We start from the raw sequence: 15,932 nt of genomic DNA, 5'->3' as shown, positions 1-15,932 counted from the left end.
TGAAATTACGCTCAAAAGTGTCATGTAAAATTATAAATAAAAACTACTGCTTACCAATTTCCAAACCAAGACCACCCATACCACTTAAGAAAATATGGGACTTGGCCATCTTCTGCATTGCTGTGTCTCCAAGAACGTACCTCTGTCGACTATATGTAAAACACAATGAAAAACAATAAATTAAGTCATTGAAATTATATATCCTTTTAAAGTTGTTTGCAAACAACCTGGCAACTAGATCCCGCCCAGAGACACATTTTGGATCATTTGCATAGCGTTTACATTTTCTGAATTAATTGCTAAATAAAGTATGAAAGGTAGATTAGAGGCAAGACTAGCTCTAAAGAGATCACATAAAAGAATAACAGATCATTGAGAGATGCCAAATTTAGGGAGAGGAAATGAAAGAGATGGAATTAAGATTTGTTCAGAAAATGAACTGGAAGCATTTTAAAAATTAATTGAATTTGGAGAATAACAAATAGGGAAAAAAATCTAAGATGACACCATATTCCTATCTTAGGTTACCGAGTGGGTGTAATAAGCATTTAATTAAGCTTGGGAATAGGAAGAGGATGAAAAAGGGATCCAAATGGTGTCGAGTGCTACTTTATGCCAAAAACTAGCACTCAATAATGTAAATTTATATTAATAATTTTAGATAAAAATTTTTGACTACGATGTTCTTTTTTTTGAGTTTAAATTTTTATTTCTTGATTAAGATATTACATATGTGTACTTATCCCCAAATTACACCCCACAACCCTACCACTCATGCCCTCACCCCCCTGTTGTTTGTGTCTGTTGGTTTGTGTCTGGTTGATCTCTCCTCCTTACCCCCGCCCTTCCCTACCTTCCCTGAGGTTTGACAGTCTGATCAATGCTTCTCAGTCTCTGGATCTGTTTTTGTTCATCAGTTTATGTTGTTCATTATATTCCACAAATGAGTGAGATCATGTGATATTTATCTTTCTCTGACTGGCTTATTTTGCTTAGCATAATGCTCTCCAGTTCCATCTATGCTGTTGCAAATGGTAAGAATTCCTCCTTTTTTTTTTTACTGCAGTGTAGTATTCCATTGGGTAGATGTACCACAGTTTTTTAATACACTCATCTGCTGATGGGCATTTAGGCTGCTTCCAAATCTTAGCTATGATAAATTGTGCTGCTATGAACATAGGGGTGCATATATCCTTTCTGATTGGTGTTTCTGGTTTTTTGGGATATATTCCTAGAAGTGGGATTACTTGGTCAAATGGAAGTTCCATTTTTAATTTTTTGAGGAAACTTCATACTGTTCTCTACAGTGGCTGCACCAGTCTGCTTTCCCACCAGCAGTGCACGAGGGTTCCTTTTTCTCAGCATCCTCGCCAGCACTTGTCATTTGTTGACAGCAATTCTGACAGGTGTGAGATGGTCGTTTTGATTTGCATCTCTCGGATAATTAGTGACTTTGAACATGTTTTCATGTCTCTTGGCCTGCTTTATGTCCTCTTTCGAAAAGTATCTATTTTGGTCCGTTGCCCATTTTTTGATTGGGTTATCTTCCTTTTGTTAAGTTGTATGAGTTCCCTGTAAATGTTGGAGATTAAACCCTTACCAGTGATAACATTGGCAAATATGTTCCCCCATGCAGTGGGCTTTCTTGTTGTTTTTTTGATGGTTTCTTATGCTGTGCAGAAGCTTTTTATTTTGATGTAGTCTCACTTGTTTATTTTCTCTTTAGTTTCCATTGCCCTAGGAGCTGTATCGGTGAAGATATTGCTTCAGCACATGTCTGAGATTTTGCTGCCTATGGACTCCTCTAATATTTATATGGTTTCCCATCTTATGTTTAAGTCCTTTATCCATTTTGAGCTTTATTTGTGTATGGTGTAAGTTGGTGGCCTAGTTTCATTTTTTTTTTGCGTGTATCTGTCCAATTTGCCTAACACCATTTATTGAAGAGACTGTCTTGACTCCACTGTATGTTCTTGACTCCTTTGTCAAATATTAAGCATAGTGGTTTGGGTTGATTTCTGGGTTCTCTATTCTATTCCACTGGTCTATATGTCTGTTCTTGTGCCAGTCCCAGGCAGTTTTGAGAACAGTGGCTTGGTAATACATCTTGATATCTGGCATTGAGATCCCTCCTACTTTGTTCTTCTTCCTCAGGATCGCTGCAGCTGTTCGGGGTTCTTTTTTATTCCAGATGAATTTTTGGAGAGTTCTTTCTAGATCTGTGAAATATGCTGTTAGTATTTTAATGGGGAGTGCATTGAATCTATAGATTGCTTTGGGTAGTATGGACATTTTAATGATGTTGATTCTACCAATCCAAGAACATGCTTTGTTCTTCCATCTGTTTATGTCTTCCTCTATCTCTTTTTTCAGTGTCCTGTAGTTTTCTGAGTACAGGTCTTTTACCTTCTAAGTTAAGTTTATTCCTAGGTATCTTAATTTTTTTGGTGTGATGGTAAATGGGATTTTTTTTTTTTTTTAATTTCTCTTTCTGTAAGTTCACTATTGGTGTATAAAAATGCCATAGATTTCTTGGCGTTAATTTTGTATCCTGCTACATTGTCAAATTCATTTATTAGGTCTAATAATTTTTTGATGGAGTCAAAATGGGTTAAGGACTTAAGGATAACACATGAAACTAAAACCCCTAGAAGAAAACAGAGGAAGAGCTTCTAAACATTGGTTTTGACAAAGATTTCCTAGATATGACCCCAAAAGCACAGGTCTTAAAAGCAAAAACAGACAAGTGGGACTACTTCAAACTAAAAAGTTTCTGTGTAACAAAAACAACAACAAAGTGAAAAGGCAACTACAGAATGGGAGAAAATATTTGCAAATCATATATCTGATAAGGGGTTAATACCAAAAATATATACGGAACTATAATTCTATAGTTAAAAAACAACAACAAAAAAACAACCACCATATAATCTGATTTAAAAATGAGCAAGGACTAAAAGAGACATTTCTCCAAAGATAACACAAATGTTATGTGTGTTATGAAAAGATGCTCAACATCACTAATGGTCAGAGGCATGCAAAACCACAATATCACCTTATATCTGTTAGGATGGCCATTATAAAACAAAACAAAAAGACAAAAACAAAATCCCAGAAAATAGTAAGTGTTGGTAAGGATGCGGAAAAATCTGAATCCTTGTACACAGGTGGTGGGAATGTTTTAGTCTAAAAGTAACAGAAAACAATATGATGTTCCTAAAAAAAAAATAATAAAATTACCTTATGACCCAGCAATACCTGATTATATATGTACTACTACTATATGCCATACCTAAATGGCTATATTCTAAAACTTTCAGTCAAGCAAACTGCAGCCTACTTAGATAGCATTGCAAACAAAAAATTTAATCTCTGGCTTACTGAAAATTATGTTCATTAGTTAGCAATTACTGGGTTGAAGGGATATAAAAGTTTCACAGGGATTTTAACAAAATAATGAATAAAATTAGCAAAAAAATTCAAAGAGCTGCCATTTGTTATCCCAAGAATATGATCAAAAGGACATTAAGAACAACATAATTATAGATTTAAGAGTACAAACCTAAGGTGTCTTCTGAAGTATACTGATAATCGGGGGAACATATGGTAAAATAATTCTCACATACGCAAAATCAAGTTAGTCTTTCATCCACTTTTTCCAAGTGGATTTGAAGTCAACATATCAGCTCCTTCTAAAGTGCTCAAAAATGACACTGTATCCCACATTAAAAATACACAGAGGAATTCAAAATACACAATGAGCTTATCTTTCCAAATTGTATCTACATAAAATCTATTTTTCGTGATTACATGAGAGGAAACCTAAAAGTTTTAAAACAGATACTACCTTATATACAAATAACTTGAAGTACTAAAAAATTTCTTAGGAATAATAGCAACAAATGTGTTAATTTAACTTTAATTTTGAAAAAAAACTATTTTGATTTCCTAAAGAAGTATGGTAAAAAAAGTCTCACTAAATTTCATTAAAATCACAGCTCTTCAATCACATAATAGTTCTCCATTATTTATAGAGTGCAAAGTTATTAATGAGATTATACTGACATAAATATTCTTTAGATGCTACTGTATAAGTAAAAAAAGTGGAATGGATTATTTTTCACGAGACTCCTGTACTACCAAGAACATAAATATATATTCCTGTCCAAAAACAAGAGGTATATTTTGTGGTGGATCACAGGATCATTCTTAGTCATATTGTCTAAAGCAAGCATGTCAAACTCAAAGGCTAACACAGGCCACATAAAGGTTTAAGTTTATGTGGGCCGCAAAAAAACATTTTAATTTTCATAGAAATAAAGGTTTATTTCAATAAAGACATGTTGAATACAAAAGGCTGAAATAAATGAGCAATCATTAACATAAAATAATAGAATATTTTAATAGAAGTTAATATATTTTCTTGCACACTAACTGACCAGACACTGAATAACTACACAATAAGTGTAATGCAAATAAACCTATTTTTCTTGTTCTCCGAAAGCGAAAAATTTCCTATTGCACATACCAAACAAATCAGTCCAAGACTGATGACGTGGCAATCGGCTGCTAAAATATTCACTGCTAGTATTAGTGGAGAGAAATGGTGCGCCTGTGTGTAAAAGGCTCGTAAGGGAAATGAATGCAACACGATTATAGTCATCAGTCATTAGCGAACGTTGTAGTTTGTTATTAATAATTATGTATAACAGGATATTGTAAAAATTAAGTTATGAAATTTTTATTAAAACATTTCTTATATACCGTTATGTCGGCTAGGCCACAAAAATATTCGTTGTGGGCCGCGAGTTTGACATGCTTGCCCTAAAGCAACTGAGATTTAAATATTATTCTAGCTTTCAGAATACATATAATTAAAAAGAGAAGTTGCAGAAAATCTAATTTTAACTCAAGAGCAACTCTTAAAATGTAATTACAAAACTCAGCATAGGCCTAATGGAAACCTCAAATAGACTACTTCATTATTTAAGAACAAAGAATGGGGAAAAAAGTTTCAGTTTACATAAGGTTCTTACCTGTATAATGCATCATCAATCTCCACAGATTCTGTTGACATCATGGGCAAATGTGTATTTGTACTGAAAAAACAAACAAAATCTATAAGGGCAAGCACGATTATTCAATATTCACATCCTATAATTAACATTCAATTATACATGGTATCAGATTCACCAGTTACTAAAGGAGCTTTTACAAATCAGATATATATTTTATTATCTACCACTTTACTTGGATTTAAAAAATTGGTCAAAATTAAATTCACCGATTGCATATTCTTTCTGTGTATACTGCAAAATTACAGCCCATGGTTGTTTTAGTCTCAGGTATTGTTTTATCACTGATGCATAATTTCTTTTGGATCTATATTTTAGCAGTTTTGTTGTAGTGTCCCACAACCTTCTCTAATATACAGTTTCCCTAGATAATCGCATACAATCCATGGAATTTACCATATACTGATGATATCTAAACTTCTTTCTCTGTGTTTGATCTCTCCTCTGACCTCTAGATTTTATACATCTTCCAGAACAATATCTCTAGTCTGATGTCCAATTAGTATCACAAATATAATAAGCCCCAAACAGAATTCAATTCCCCCTGCTTAATCTATTCTTCCCCAGTGCTTCCCAATTCAGTTTCTGGTACTACCTACCATTTACCTGCTCAGGCCAAAAAAATCTAGGGATCTTTTTCATTTGTCCCTCATTTTCTTCATTGGTTAAGCTCTTCCTTCAAAGGAGATCTCAAATCTGATCACTTCTCACTATTTCAATCTGTATAATCTCAGGCCAAACGACCATCATATTTTATCTGAAGTACTTCGAAGGTCTCCCAATTAGTTTTCCAATCTCAACTCCCACAACTCTCCTTCTTGCTCACTATCTTCAGCCTCGCTGGCCTACTTGCTGTTCCTCAAAAAGCCAAGCCTGCTATCACTTTAATTTTTACACTGCCTATATTCTCTCTGAATTCTTCCTCACAAATATTATGCAGACCATTCCTGATCACCCTATCAATAAAATGGCTCCCCTTCTCCTTAGGTCACTCCGTAACTCACTAACCTGCTATATTTTCTTCAAATCACTTATCATTAACTGTTTATTGTCTGCTTTCCTCTATGGAATGTATGATCCATTAAGAAGTCACTACTGCATTCCAAATACCTAAAAGAGCTGGCATTTAATGAGAGTTAACACTGTGTCCACACCCTTTTAAACACTTTAGCTGTACTAACTCAGTTAATCCTATCAACAACTTTATGAAATAGGCACTATTATCATCTTCATTGAACAGAGGGAATAAAACAAAACACCACAAAACTAAGGATGACTTAAATAACTTTCCTAAAGTCATAGCAGGCAAATGGCAGAGCCAGAAGCTGAACCTAAGCAGTCTAGCTCTTGGGCACCAGGCTATACTGCCTATTACCTCTTACGTAGTAGGAATAAAGAGAGCACTCAAAAAATATCTGTTGAGTAAATTTTAAAAGTTAAACATACCAGTGTGACAAGACATACTTATGGTAATGTATCATTTACCATAGCTCCTCCCAATTTTTTTAAAGCATGGCATGCAAAGAAAATGATAATAGGATAAGCACTGGGAATAGAGATGGTTCCCTGGCAGAGGGAACCAGCCTGAGGCATATGGGCTTGAGCCACTGTGACAGCTAAGATCAGTATCATCTTAATAAAAGTATAATCCATTCCATATTCTGGGAAGCTTTAGTGATCAATTACAGGATTCTAAAAACAATGTGGTAGCAAGAAAGTTCAGTTTTAGAACTCATTTTTTTTAAGGCCTGGTATTGATATATAAGTCAAAGGATCTATCTATATATCCTATATAATAAAAGGCTAATATGCAAATAGACAAAACAGTGGAACAACTGAATATCCAGTCACTATGATGTGCGATGACCACCAGGAGGTGCACGCTTCTCTACCTCCCCCTGCTCAGGGCTGGAAGCTGCCTCTCTCAACTGCTGCCGGCAATGGCTCCACTCTCACCTGCTGCCGGTGCCAGAGCTGCCTCTCATACCCACTGCTGGCGCCTGATACCGGTCCCGATCACCCCTGATGGCTTCTCTACCTCCCTCTGCTCATGAGGAGCAATCAGGGCATCAGCTGCTGCTCACACCCACTGACGGCCCCGGCCCCGATCGCACCTGCTGTTGGCACCGGCCCCAATCACTCCACTCAGTCAGCGGGTGCAAGCAGGGCCGGTACCATCAGCACATGGGAGTGGGGCTGCTGGTAGACAGGGAACTGGGGGCGTGGAGGATGGGCCAAGACCCGCCCCTGTGCCCACAGCAGCCTCATGGCCCACAGTTCCTTTCAAGGTGCACGAATTTGTGCACTGGGCCCCTAGCATATATATAAAAGCCTAATATGTTAAGTGTCTGACCATTTGACCAGTTGCTATGATGTGCACTGACCAACAGGGGGCAGACGCTCCACCGGTAGGTTAGCTTGCTGCTGGGGTCCGGAAGACGGGGACTGAGCAAGACAGGACACGCCCTGGAACCCTCCCATGGTCCTTCCCTTGCTGGGTGGAGTCCCGGATTGTGAGAGGCCACAGGCCAGGCTGAGGACCCCACTGCAGGCCTGTAGTTTGTAAATATGGTTAATCTTACCAAACATTGCTTGGTACCATTAAATGCTACCAGCTTCTACTTAATTAAATGGATAACTATGAGAAATATTCCTGATTGCAATTACGAAAGCAAGCCAGAAAATAGCTGTGCTCATTACACATCCACTGTAATAACCTGTTTTGGCATTGCAACAAAATATGAAAATAAAATGTCCTATTACACAGTTTTCTCATCCTTAGGACACTTTCTCTAGCGAAAGTGAGAAGCCCTACAGTCTCATCAGCCCTGTCACTCACTGTGACTGGCAGTGTTCAGAAAGCCCTGCCTTGCTGGAACGGTTCACAAGTCACTTTTGTAGTAAGATCGATATGGCCATCAGAGATGCTTTAAAAAGGGGGAGTTTCTGTTAGCGTTGCACAATGTCCCCCGAGTGCCTTTGGCAGTGTGGGCAAAGCCGGGCAATACCCTGGTGTCAGAAGCATCCCTCGGCCTGCAGCTCGGGAAAAGGCGACGGGTTCACGTCCACCACGTCCACCGTCGGCAGATTGTATTCTGGAGGTGGCGGGACGCAAAACTCCGCTTTATTAACTATGAGATCATTGAAGCAGGAACTACACGAACCCTCATGTTCCAGGAGCGAGCAAACCGCGAAGAGCCTCAACACCAACTGGGAAAGAAGAATGGGTCACTCGGGCTTTTCCCTGATTTTTTTTTTTTTAACTGTAGTCCACAGAAGTCCTCGGGGTGTCCTGTCACTGACTCATGATGACCAAGTTCCCCCAGGTAATCGTTTTAACAGGAGGCTCGCGGTGGAGGATGACGCCCAGGGGAGCTCCTAGTTTTCATTTTGCCGACGGGAGGGCAGCATGTGTTGTTAGGCAACAGGTCTGGGGAGCGGACCGGGCCAGGACTCCCGGCCGGAGCCGCCCTCCGCCACCTTCCCGCCCGGTGACTGCGAGGAAGGAGGATGGCAGACCCCGACCGGAACTGAGGAAACGTTGAAAGGGGGAGAATGGACTTTCTCCTCGGCGAAGCCGGGAGCCTCGGAGGCCGGAGCCGGGGCGCCACACCCACCCCGGGGGGTCCCCCCGCGCCTCCCAGGCCGGTCCTGCCCCGGCCCCGCGGCCTCTAGAGCGCTCCCTGCCCGCCTGATGGGGAGAAGCAGAGAGCCGGCGCTGGGTCCTGCCCGCCACCCCTCGCCTTTCTGCGCCCACACGGGTGCTCTCACCTGGCGGCACCCCAGGAAGAGCAGGACGCCTGTTCCCCGCGAGGTGCGGCCACAGGCTCGGATCCCTCCATCGCCTCCGGAGAAACGCCGCGCCGCGGGCTACAGGCAGGCAGGGAAGGGGGCGGCACCGCGGGGGTCAAGGGGCGGGCGATGACGTCACCGGAGGGGCGGGCCTGCGGAGCTTGCGGCTGGCCGCGCCTTCCCGTCAGCCCCCGGGGCGTCCTGACTTCCGGTCTGGGTGTGGCCGCGGGGCGCGCTCGGCCGCAGGTGGCTGCAGTGAGTGGCGATGTTGCGATACGGATTCCGCAGACGTTGGTGGGATCGAAACAGTCAAGTGACGCTGCACCGCTGGCTCCCCAGCCAAGCACTGAGGATTCCAGGGACCCTGAAATGATGGGGCCGCCTATCAGGATTCTCGAGTTTTGTTGTGAGAAATGGAACCTCCCCTCCCCCCAGTTTTATAAATAACCAAAGATTAATAATAGGTAGCTCCAGATGTCCAGCCTGGGATTCAATTTTAAGACGTTATACGTTTGACAGATCATTTTGAGCGTATAGTACATGCCAGGCACTGCCACAGGTTTAGTAGAATCATGTGACTTTTAGATCTAAAAATAACATTACGGTATGTCATCCAGTTTGCCCCCTTCACCTTCTGGGTGAAGTTAGGAATGTAGGTGACTCGGTCAAGGTCAAAGAGCTGGTCACACATGTCTAAGAACCGTTCATCTAATTCTCTTTCCATTGACTCCCCTTCCACCTGTCTTGGAAAACAAGGATGAGTGGGACACAATAACATTAGGGTTTGTCTTCCATTCTAAGAAACATCTTCAGGATTTTAAAAATTGGCATATAGTGTCTTTATATATATTACGTCATCTCTTGCAATGTGTGATATTTTTACTTAATTAGAACTTTTTCCGGTCTAGTGGGGAGTGAGGGTCCAGACAAAACCACATTACTCTTTATGCCTCTCCGTTCTCTTTTCAAAATTGTACATCTCCAATTACCTGAAAACATGCTGCCCAACTATGGCATCATTCAGGTTTCTCAGTCCAGTTATGTACCTTTCAACAGAACAACTGAAATCAAATTTGTCTATGTCCCATTTTATCAAGGCTCTGCTCTAGCACTAGGCTTGTCCCTCTGTCTTTTTATTCTAAAGTAAATAAATATAAATATATTTGGCCCACTCCACAGATAATGCCAATTTCTGTATTTCCTTCTAATTTCCCTTTTTTTCTTTCTAAAAATTGAATGCCCATTAAACTTTAGGACCTAATAATTAGACAATGATAAGGTGATAGAGATACAGTGATCCCTGAATTCAACAATCTCATTGTGAAAAGCCAAAAAAATGGAAAATAAATGAAAAAATAATTTCAGAAAAGTAAACATAATGAAGAAAAAAAATGCGAGGAGTTAGAAAGAGACTTGGAGGGGAGGAGGAAGACAATTTTAGATAGTCATAGAGGGTCTATTTGAGAAAGTGAAATTTGAACCCAAATCTAATGTATGTGAGCCCTGCCAGATATTCTAGCAGAAGAATATTCTAGACAGAGGGAAATGCAAGCATAAACTTTTTATTTTATTTTATTTTATTTATTTTTAGCATGTATCACTTTCTGGTGTATATGTATTTGTTTACTTATATATTGCCTGTCTACCTTTAAAAAGGGGCTGAGCTTTTCCTGAAGAAAGAGATTCAAAGTGTGAGGGGCAACTTGATGTGAGAGAGATTCTACTTTGCTGGCTTTGAAGAGGAAAGGGGCCACCTAGAAACAAATGGGAATGGCCTCTAATTCCTGAGAGTGGCTTCCAACTAACAGCCAAGAAGAAAATGGGGATAACGGCCTATTTCATTGCAAGGAACGAAATTTGGTCAATAACCTATGTGAGCTTGGAAGAAAACCCCTAAGCTTCAGACCAAAACACAGCTGATACCTTGATTTCAACCTTGGAAGACTTCGGGCAGAGAACCCTGCTATGCTGTGCCCCCAGTTTTGACCTGCAGAACTCTGAACTAATAAATTTATGGTTTATGGTTTTTGTATTTAGAAACATAATATAGTATATTTCACCTAACACCCACATTTCTTGACATGTTAACATCCCTGAAATTAGAATGTGTTTTTTTCTTTTTTAAAAATACAGAAAACAATGGTGCTCTTATAATCGAAGTCATCTTTGATTTGGTGAAATATAGTGTAAATTATTTCAAACATACAGTGTACCAGATACCCAGATTTAATAGATTTTAATGTTTTGTCACATTAAATGTGACATCAAAATGGAAAAGAAAATTGAAATATTATCAGACTTTTGACGATGAATCTTTTTTGCTAGAAGAAAATAAAATGACATTTAGGATATTCAAGGGGAAAAAGTGTGGTCAAGGACTTACTATCCAGCAAAACCAACGCTCATGTACAAAGGGTATAAGCTATTATCAACACTTGATATGACATCAACATTTAATGAGACCATTGTTCCTATGAGTCCTTCCTAAAGAATTAGTGGAGAAAGCGTCAGACAACCAAAATGACTGGAGAAGCATCGACCTAAGTTTTGGTGCAGAGTTTTACAGAAAAAAAAAAATCAATCTTTTGTGCTTATTAGCTTTGTGTTCCTTTTAGTTTATTCTGTGTAACTAATTTTCCTGATTTTCTGTCACCTCATTTTTGAGTCTTTCTAACCCCTCTCCCAGTTTTCTTAAGGTGTAATTGACAAAACAAAGATATTTAAAGTGTACAATGTGATGATTTGATATATGTATACACTGTTAAAGGATCTTCCCATTGAGTTAATTAACTGAGATTTTCTAATTCTAAATCTATGTTGTTTTTTTTTATATTTTGTATGATTTTCTTAATCTTATTTAGGTGGTTTCAAAACAGTAACTTAAGGTTTGATCTATTTGGTGGTACATCTTTCAGGCATGCTTGCGTTACCTGTAATGATGATGTTATGCTCCTTATTCTTGTTTTTCTTATAATAACTTTGCATGGGACTTTTTTTGTTGCTCATTTTTATGTGAAATTAAAATGAATTTCTTGAACTTTTAGCGTGAGGCAGACTTCCTAGTCCAATAAGCTTAGGCCTATGGGGAATAAAACTACTGGTATATTTCAAGAAAGTCAGGTTTCTGGCCCATTACAAGGAGGAAGCCCATATTCCAGAAGAACCATGAAGTGCCTTACCAAACATAGGGAAAGATAAGTTTATTATAGGAATTTTGGGTAGTGTTGAGTTTAGGAGAAATTGAAATGAAGTTTGAAAATGTTTTGATAGGTTCACAAGAAAGCAAGGCTGTATGTAAAGGGGTCTACATTACATCTGGACTGCAACATGGACCCAGGGTGCTGTTTTATTGAAAACTAAAAAGTTTAAATAGGTGTGTATTTGCAATTCAGTAGAAACTTCATTTGTTTAATATTATCTTTCTCCTTTCTTTTGAACTGGCTTAATCTAGTACCCTGATTCACCTGCCTCCTTCTCTCTTGCAGGACTACTCCCTAAATCATTAAGCCCTCAGGACAATGAGATTCTGACCAACATCAAGTAATCTTAGGAACAAAGCCTCAGGTCTGTTGAACCCAGAGATGGATTTTTGGTCAAAATAGAGATAACATGTAGGCCTCAGCTGTGTTTCAGCTCCAGAACAATCCCACTGACCACATCCTAGAGAAAACAGATAAAGCAATGCTATGACTGACATTAGGACTAGATGCACTGATCAAATACCCACTACGCTAGCAATGACCAATCAGTGGAAACATGACCCTAACTCTCCTAGTCACCAAAATTAATGACTTATCATCTGTATAACCCATTCCCTGATGCCATCGGAGAGCCAGGTCTTTGAGAATTAGCTGACCTGTGACTCTGGACATGGGCCACTTAAAATAAACCCTTACTTTCTTTGCTACAAATCTTGTTTGTGTCTTCTCTGGCTTTGATACGGGCAGGCAAACAGACCCCTTTAGTCCGGAAACATATTGTTTCTACAAACCCCTTTTCTGACTGCCCCTGGGTTGGAAGTAGAGGCTGTTTCTTTGTGTCAAAGTGACTTAGATTTTCTAGCCAAGAGTGGGATATTTCATTCTTAATGAAAGGATTTCAAAGAGCAAGTTTTTTTTTCAACAATCCATTATTATATAGAAAAGGGTTATCTGTAAGTGAAAAAGCAATAGTTTGTCCAGGTTGGGGGGTGGTTATTAACACTATAGCATGTTCTTGAGAGAAATATTATTTTCTGTTAACTTTACAGCTGGCTTCTTTGTTATCTATATCTGATAAATGGCAAAGGAGATTTTAATTTCCTTAGTCCAAATTCATTTTTCCTTTCTCATGTGTTTCAGCAAAATTTTCCAAACTTCATTAGGAACAGTTAAGTACATTTTATTGTTTGATTTAAGTACTTAATAGAGAGCTCCCTTTTCTATTTTTTCTTTTCGTGTGTGCGTGTGTGTGTGTGTGTGTGTGTGTGTGTAGTGTTTAAAAATATGTTGGCTTAATTTTGTGGTTTCCCAGCTTAATTCCCTTGTCCAGTCAGATCTCTCAAAGATTCACTCTCTCCTTTCCTTCATTTATGTTGCCCCTGTGCTATCAATGTACACACACACACACACACACACACACACACACACGAATATTTAATTATTAGTTTACTAGAAGCCCAGTGCACAAATTCGTGCAGAGGTGGGGACCCTAGGCCTGGCCGGCGATCCTGCTGGCCAGGGGGACGGACCATGGGAGGTTGGCCGGTCATGGGAGGTTGGCTGTGGGAGCGCACTGACCACCAGGGGACAGCTCCTGTGTTGAGCGTCTGCCCCCTGGTGGTCAGTGCATTTCACAGTGACTGGTCGACCGGTCGTTCTGGTCATAACGGTCACTTAGGCTTTTATATATATAGATTGGACAATTATTCTCTAAATTTGAAATGATAGAATTGTAAAGAGTTATATAAATTTCTCACCCAATGAGCTAATTATAAAATAGACGAAAGACAGAGACCAAGAGTTTCCAAAAAAGTCAATAGTCGGGCAGAAGTTACCCTCTATTCATTGAGTGAAGATTCCAACTACTAGAGTTTAAAATGTTTAGATTTAGATTGTAAAAAAGTCAAAACCAAATCTGTTCTTTTCCCTTACAGCTACATTGATTGTACAATTACTGTATTCCAAGAACTGTATTTAGTCTTTATGCTAGTATTTAAATTATGTGCTATTTAAACTTTGTGGTATATATCGTCTCAGTTTATTTTGAGAAGTTAAATGGTGATTGTGGCAGCTACTGCTGGCTTCTGACCCCAAAACATTTCCCTTCTCTCTCTCTCTCTCTTTCTCTCTCTCTCTCTCTCGAAAAAGAAATACAATTATTTTCAGTTATCAGATGGCTAAATGTTCAAGGAAATTGAACACTACCTCCACAAGATAAAGCATACCTTTAAGCTGTTTAGGGTAATCCCCTTCTCCTTTGCAAGTTATTAGTTATTGTAACATGTGTTACAATTATAGCCAATTTATGAGGAAGTGCTGAAGTTCTGGGAAAGTGAGATGCATAATAAGAAGCCACCCTTTCTTTCTGCCTTTGAGGCTCCCAATTGGCAACAACTAACTTCTAATCACTAAAGTAAAGCCTAGTAGAAACAATAAAAAAAAATTACTCAAAGCTCTGAATTACCAACTCTACATGCTTACTTCTAGATTTCCTGTAAAATGAATGAAAAAAAAAGCCACTTCTAGTCTGAACATTTCTATTACTTATAGCAGAAAGCATTCTAATAGTAACAGTGATACATAAAATAAAAGTCATACAAGCACACACACAAATAACATTTATTGTATTTTTTTCTCATGATTAAAAACAATATACATTTTGGAAATTTAGAATTATAGGAATTCACAAGAAAGAAAAATTTAAAAAATTATTACTCAGAGATAACTATTTCAACACTCTTTTTTGCATATATTCTATTGTTCCTATGCGTGCACTTTACATATTATATAGCTTTTAAAATTAGACTAATTCTCTTAAACATGATGTTTACTAGTAAAAACTTAATAATCATAAGAAATTAAATTGAACATTTAAATTAATTAATCTTAATTAAAGATTAGCTTCCTATGGATGCAATTTACAGTAAATAGACAAGCTCAATAAATTGGTTAAACATTTGAAACTAGGCTAAAGCAAAATAAATGAAATTCTAAATATATCTTAACTGCCACAAATATCTCTTTATGACTACCAAATAAATTCTGAGACCAGGTCACTTTAAGGAAATTCCTAACTTACACTGATTTATGCTCCCTGGAAGATAGTATTTGTGGTACCAATCTTCCTCCCTCCCCCACATTTTCCCCTATTGTATCTCTGTTTCTTAGGCCAAAATTGAATTAGTGCAGTCATTGTTCAATACATTGTCATTAGTCCATGTAATTTCTTTACTAAATTGAGTTACAAGAGGAAATCTACTTTTAAGCCAGTTTTATATGCTAACTAAAGGAGGAGACAAACAAGATAAAATCTTAATTATCTGATACATTGGACTTTCTCTGCAAAATATATCCTTTTAAACAGGGAATCCTCATCTTTTATTATGATTAGAAATAGAGGAAGTGACTATAATATCAAATATTAAATACACTCTGTTGAGTGGAGTATCTTTAATTTAAAAGCTACATTTACCTTTTGGACTATGAATTTTAGTTTATATCCACATCCCTATTATAATTTATGAAGTATAGTATTCATATAATATACTTATTTCTGCTAAGTTTTTAATTATATATTGAGCTTTTGAGGGTTTCTAAGTTTGAAAATGGCGAGTAATTAAATTGAAACATATAGTTTCAATATTAACATTATTATGCATGCAATAAACAAATAACTATATTCTGATACATTTTTATTGTAGTAAACTTTCTCATAAATATATAAGAATCAGCAATTCTAAACCTTGTTTTGTGATAAGGGGTTTTTTGGCAGTCTGGTTTGTCCTACAAACCCCTCTCAGGCTAATGTTTTTAAATGCATAAAATAATACAAATCAGTATTAAAGAAAAGCAGTTGCATTTAAAT

General features: G+C 38.1%; 1 protein-coding gene and 1 long non-coding RNA gene across 3 annotated transcripts in view; one reads left to right on the top strand and one right to left on the bottom strand.

The window, feature by feature from the left end:
• The window catches only part of UBA6 (ubiquitin like modifier activating enzyme 6), a 70,963-nt gene extending 62,020 nt beyond the window's left edge, over positions 1 to 8,943 (bottom strand). Inside the window, exons 1-3 of the mRNA XM_070395639.1 lie at positions 8,847 to 8,943; positions 5,037 to 5,099; positions 55 to 149 (exon numbers count right to left, since the gene is read on the bottom strand). Of these exons, the coding sequence (XP_070251740.1) occupies positions 55 to 149; positions 5,037 to 5,099; positions 8,847 to 8,917 (229 nt within the window). The 5' untranslated portion in view covers positions 8,918 to 8,943. The remainder of the gene's footprint in view (positions 1 to 54; positions 150 to 5,036; positions 5,100 to 8,846) is intronic.
• Positions 8,944 to 9,089: 146 nt separating this feature from the next.
• LOC138995350 (uncharacterized) overlaps positions 9,090 to 15,932 on the top strand; it is a 10,793-nt gene continuing 3,950 nt past the window's right edge. Inside the window, exons 1-3 of one of the 2 annotated variants that reach the window (XR_011468617.1) lie at positions 9,090 to 9,273; positions 10,524 to 12,240; positions 12,353 to 12,820. This is a non-coding gene — a long non-coding RNA (uncharacterized lncRNA). Of the gene's footprint in view, positions 9,274 to 10,523; positions 12,821 to 15,932 lie in introns of those variants that run through there. The other variant, XR_011468618.1, reaches the window with a different exon arrangement.

This window comes from Myotis yumanensis, unplaced genomic scaffold (genome assembly GCF_028538775.1).
Source record: "Myotis yumanensis isolate MYYU_CA2020_CCGP unplaced genomic scaffold, mMyoYum1.0.hap1 SCAF_1, whole genome shotgun sequence".
Lineage (NCBI taxonomy): Eukaryota > Metazoa > Chordata > Mammalia > Chiroptera > Vespertilionidae > Myotis > Myotis yumanensis.
The sequence above is the reverse complement of the archived record's forward strand: the minus strand, read 5'-3'. Positions and strand labels throughout refer to the sequence as shown.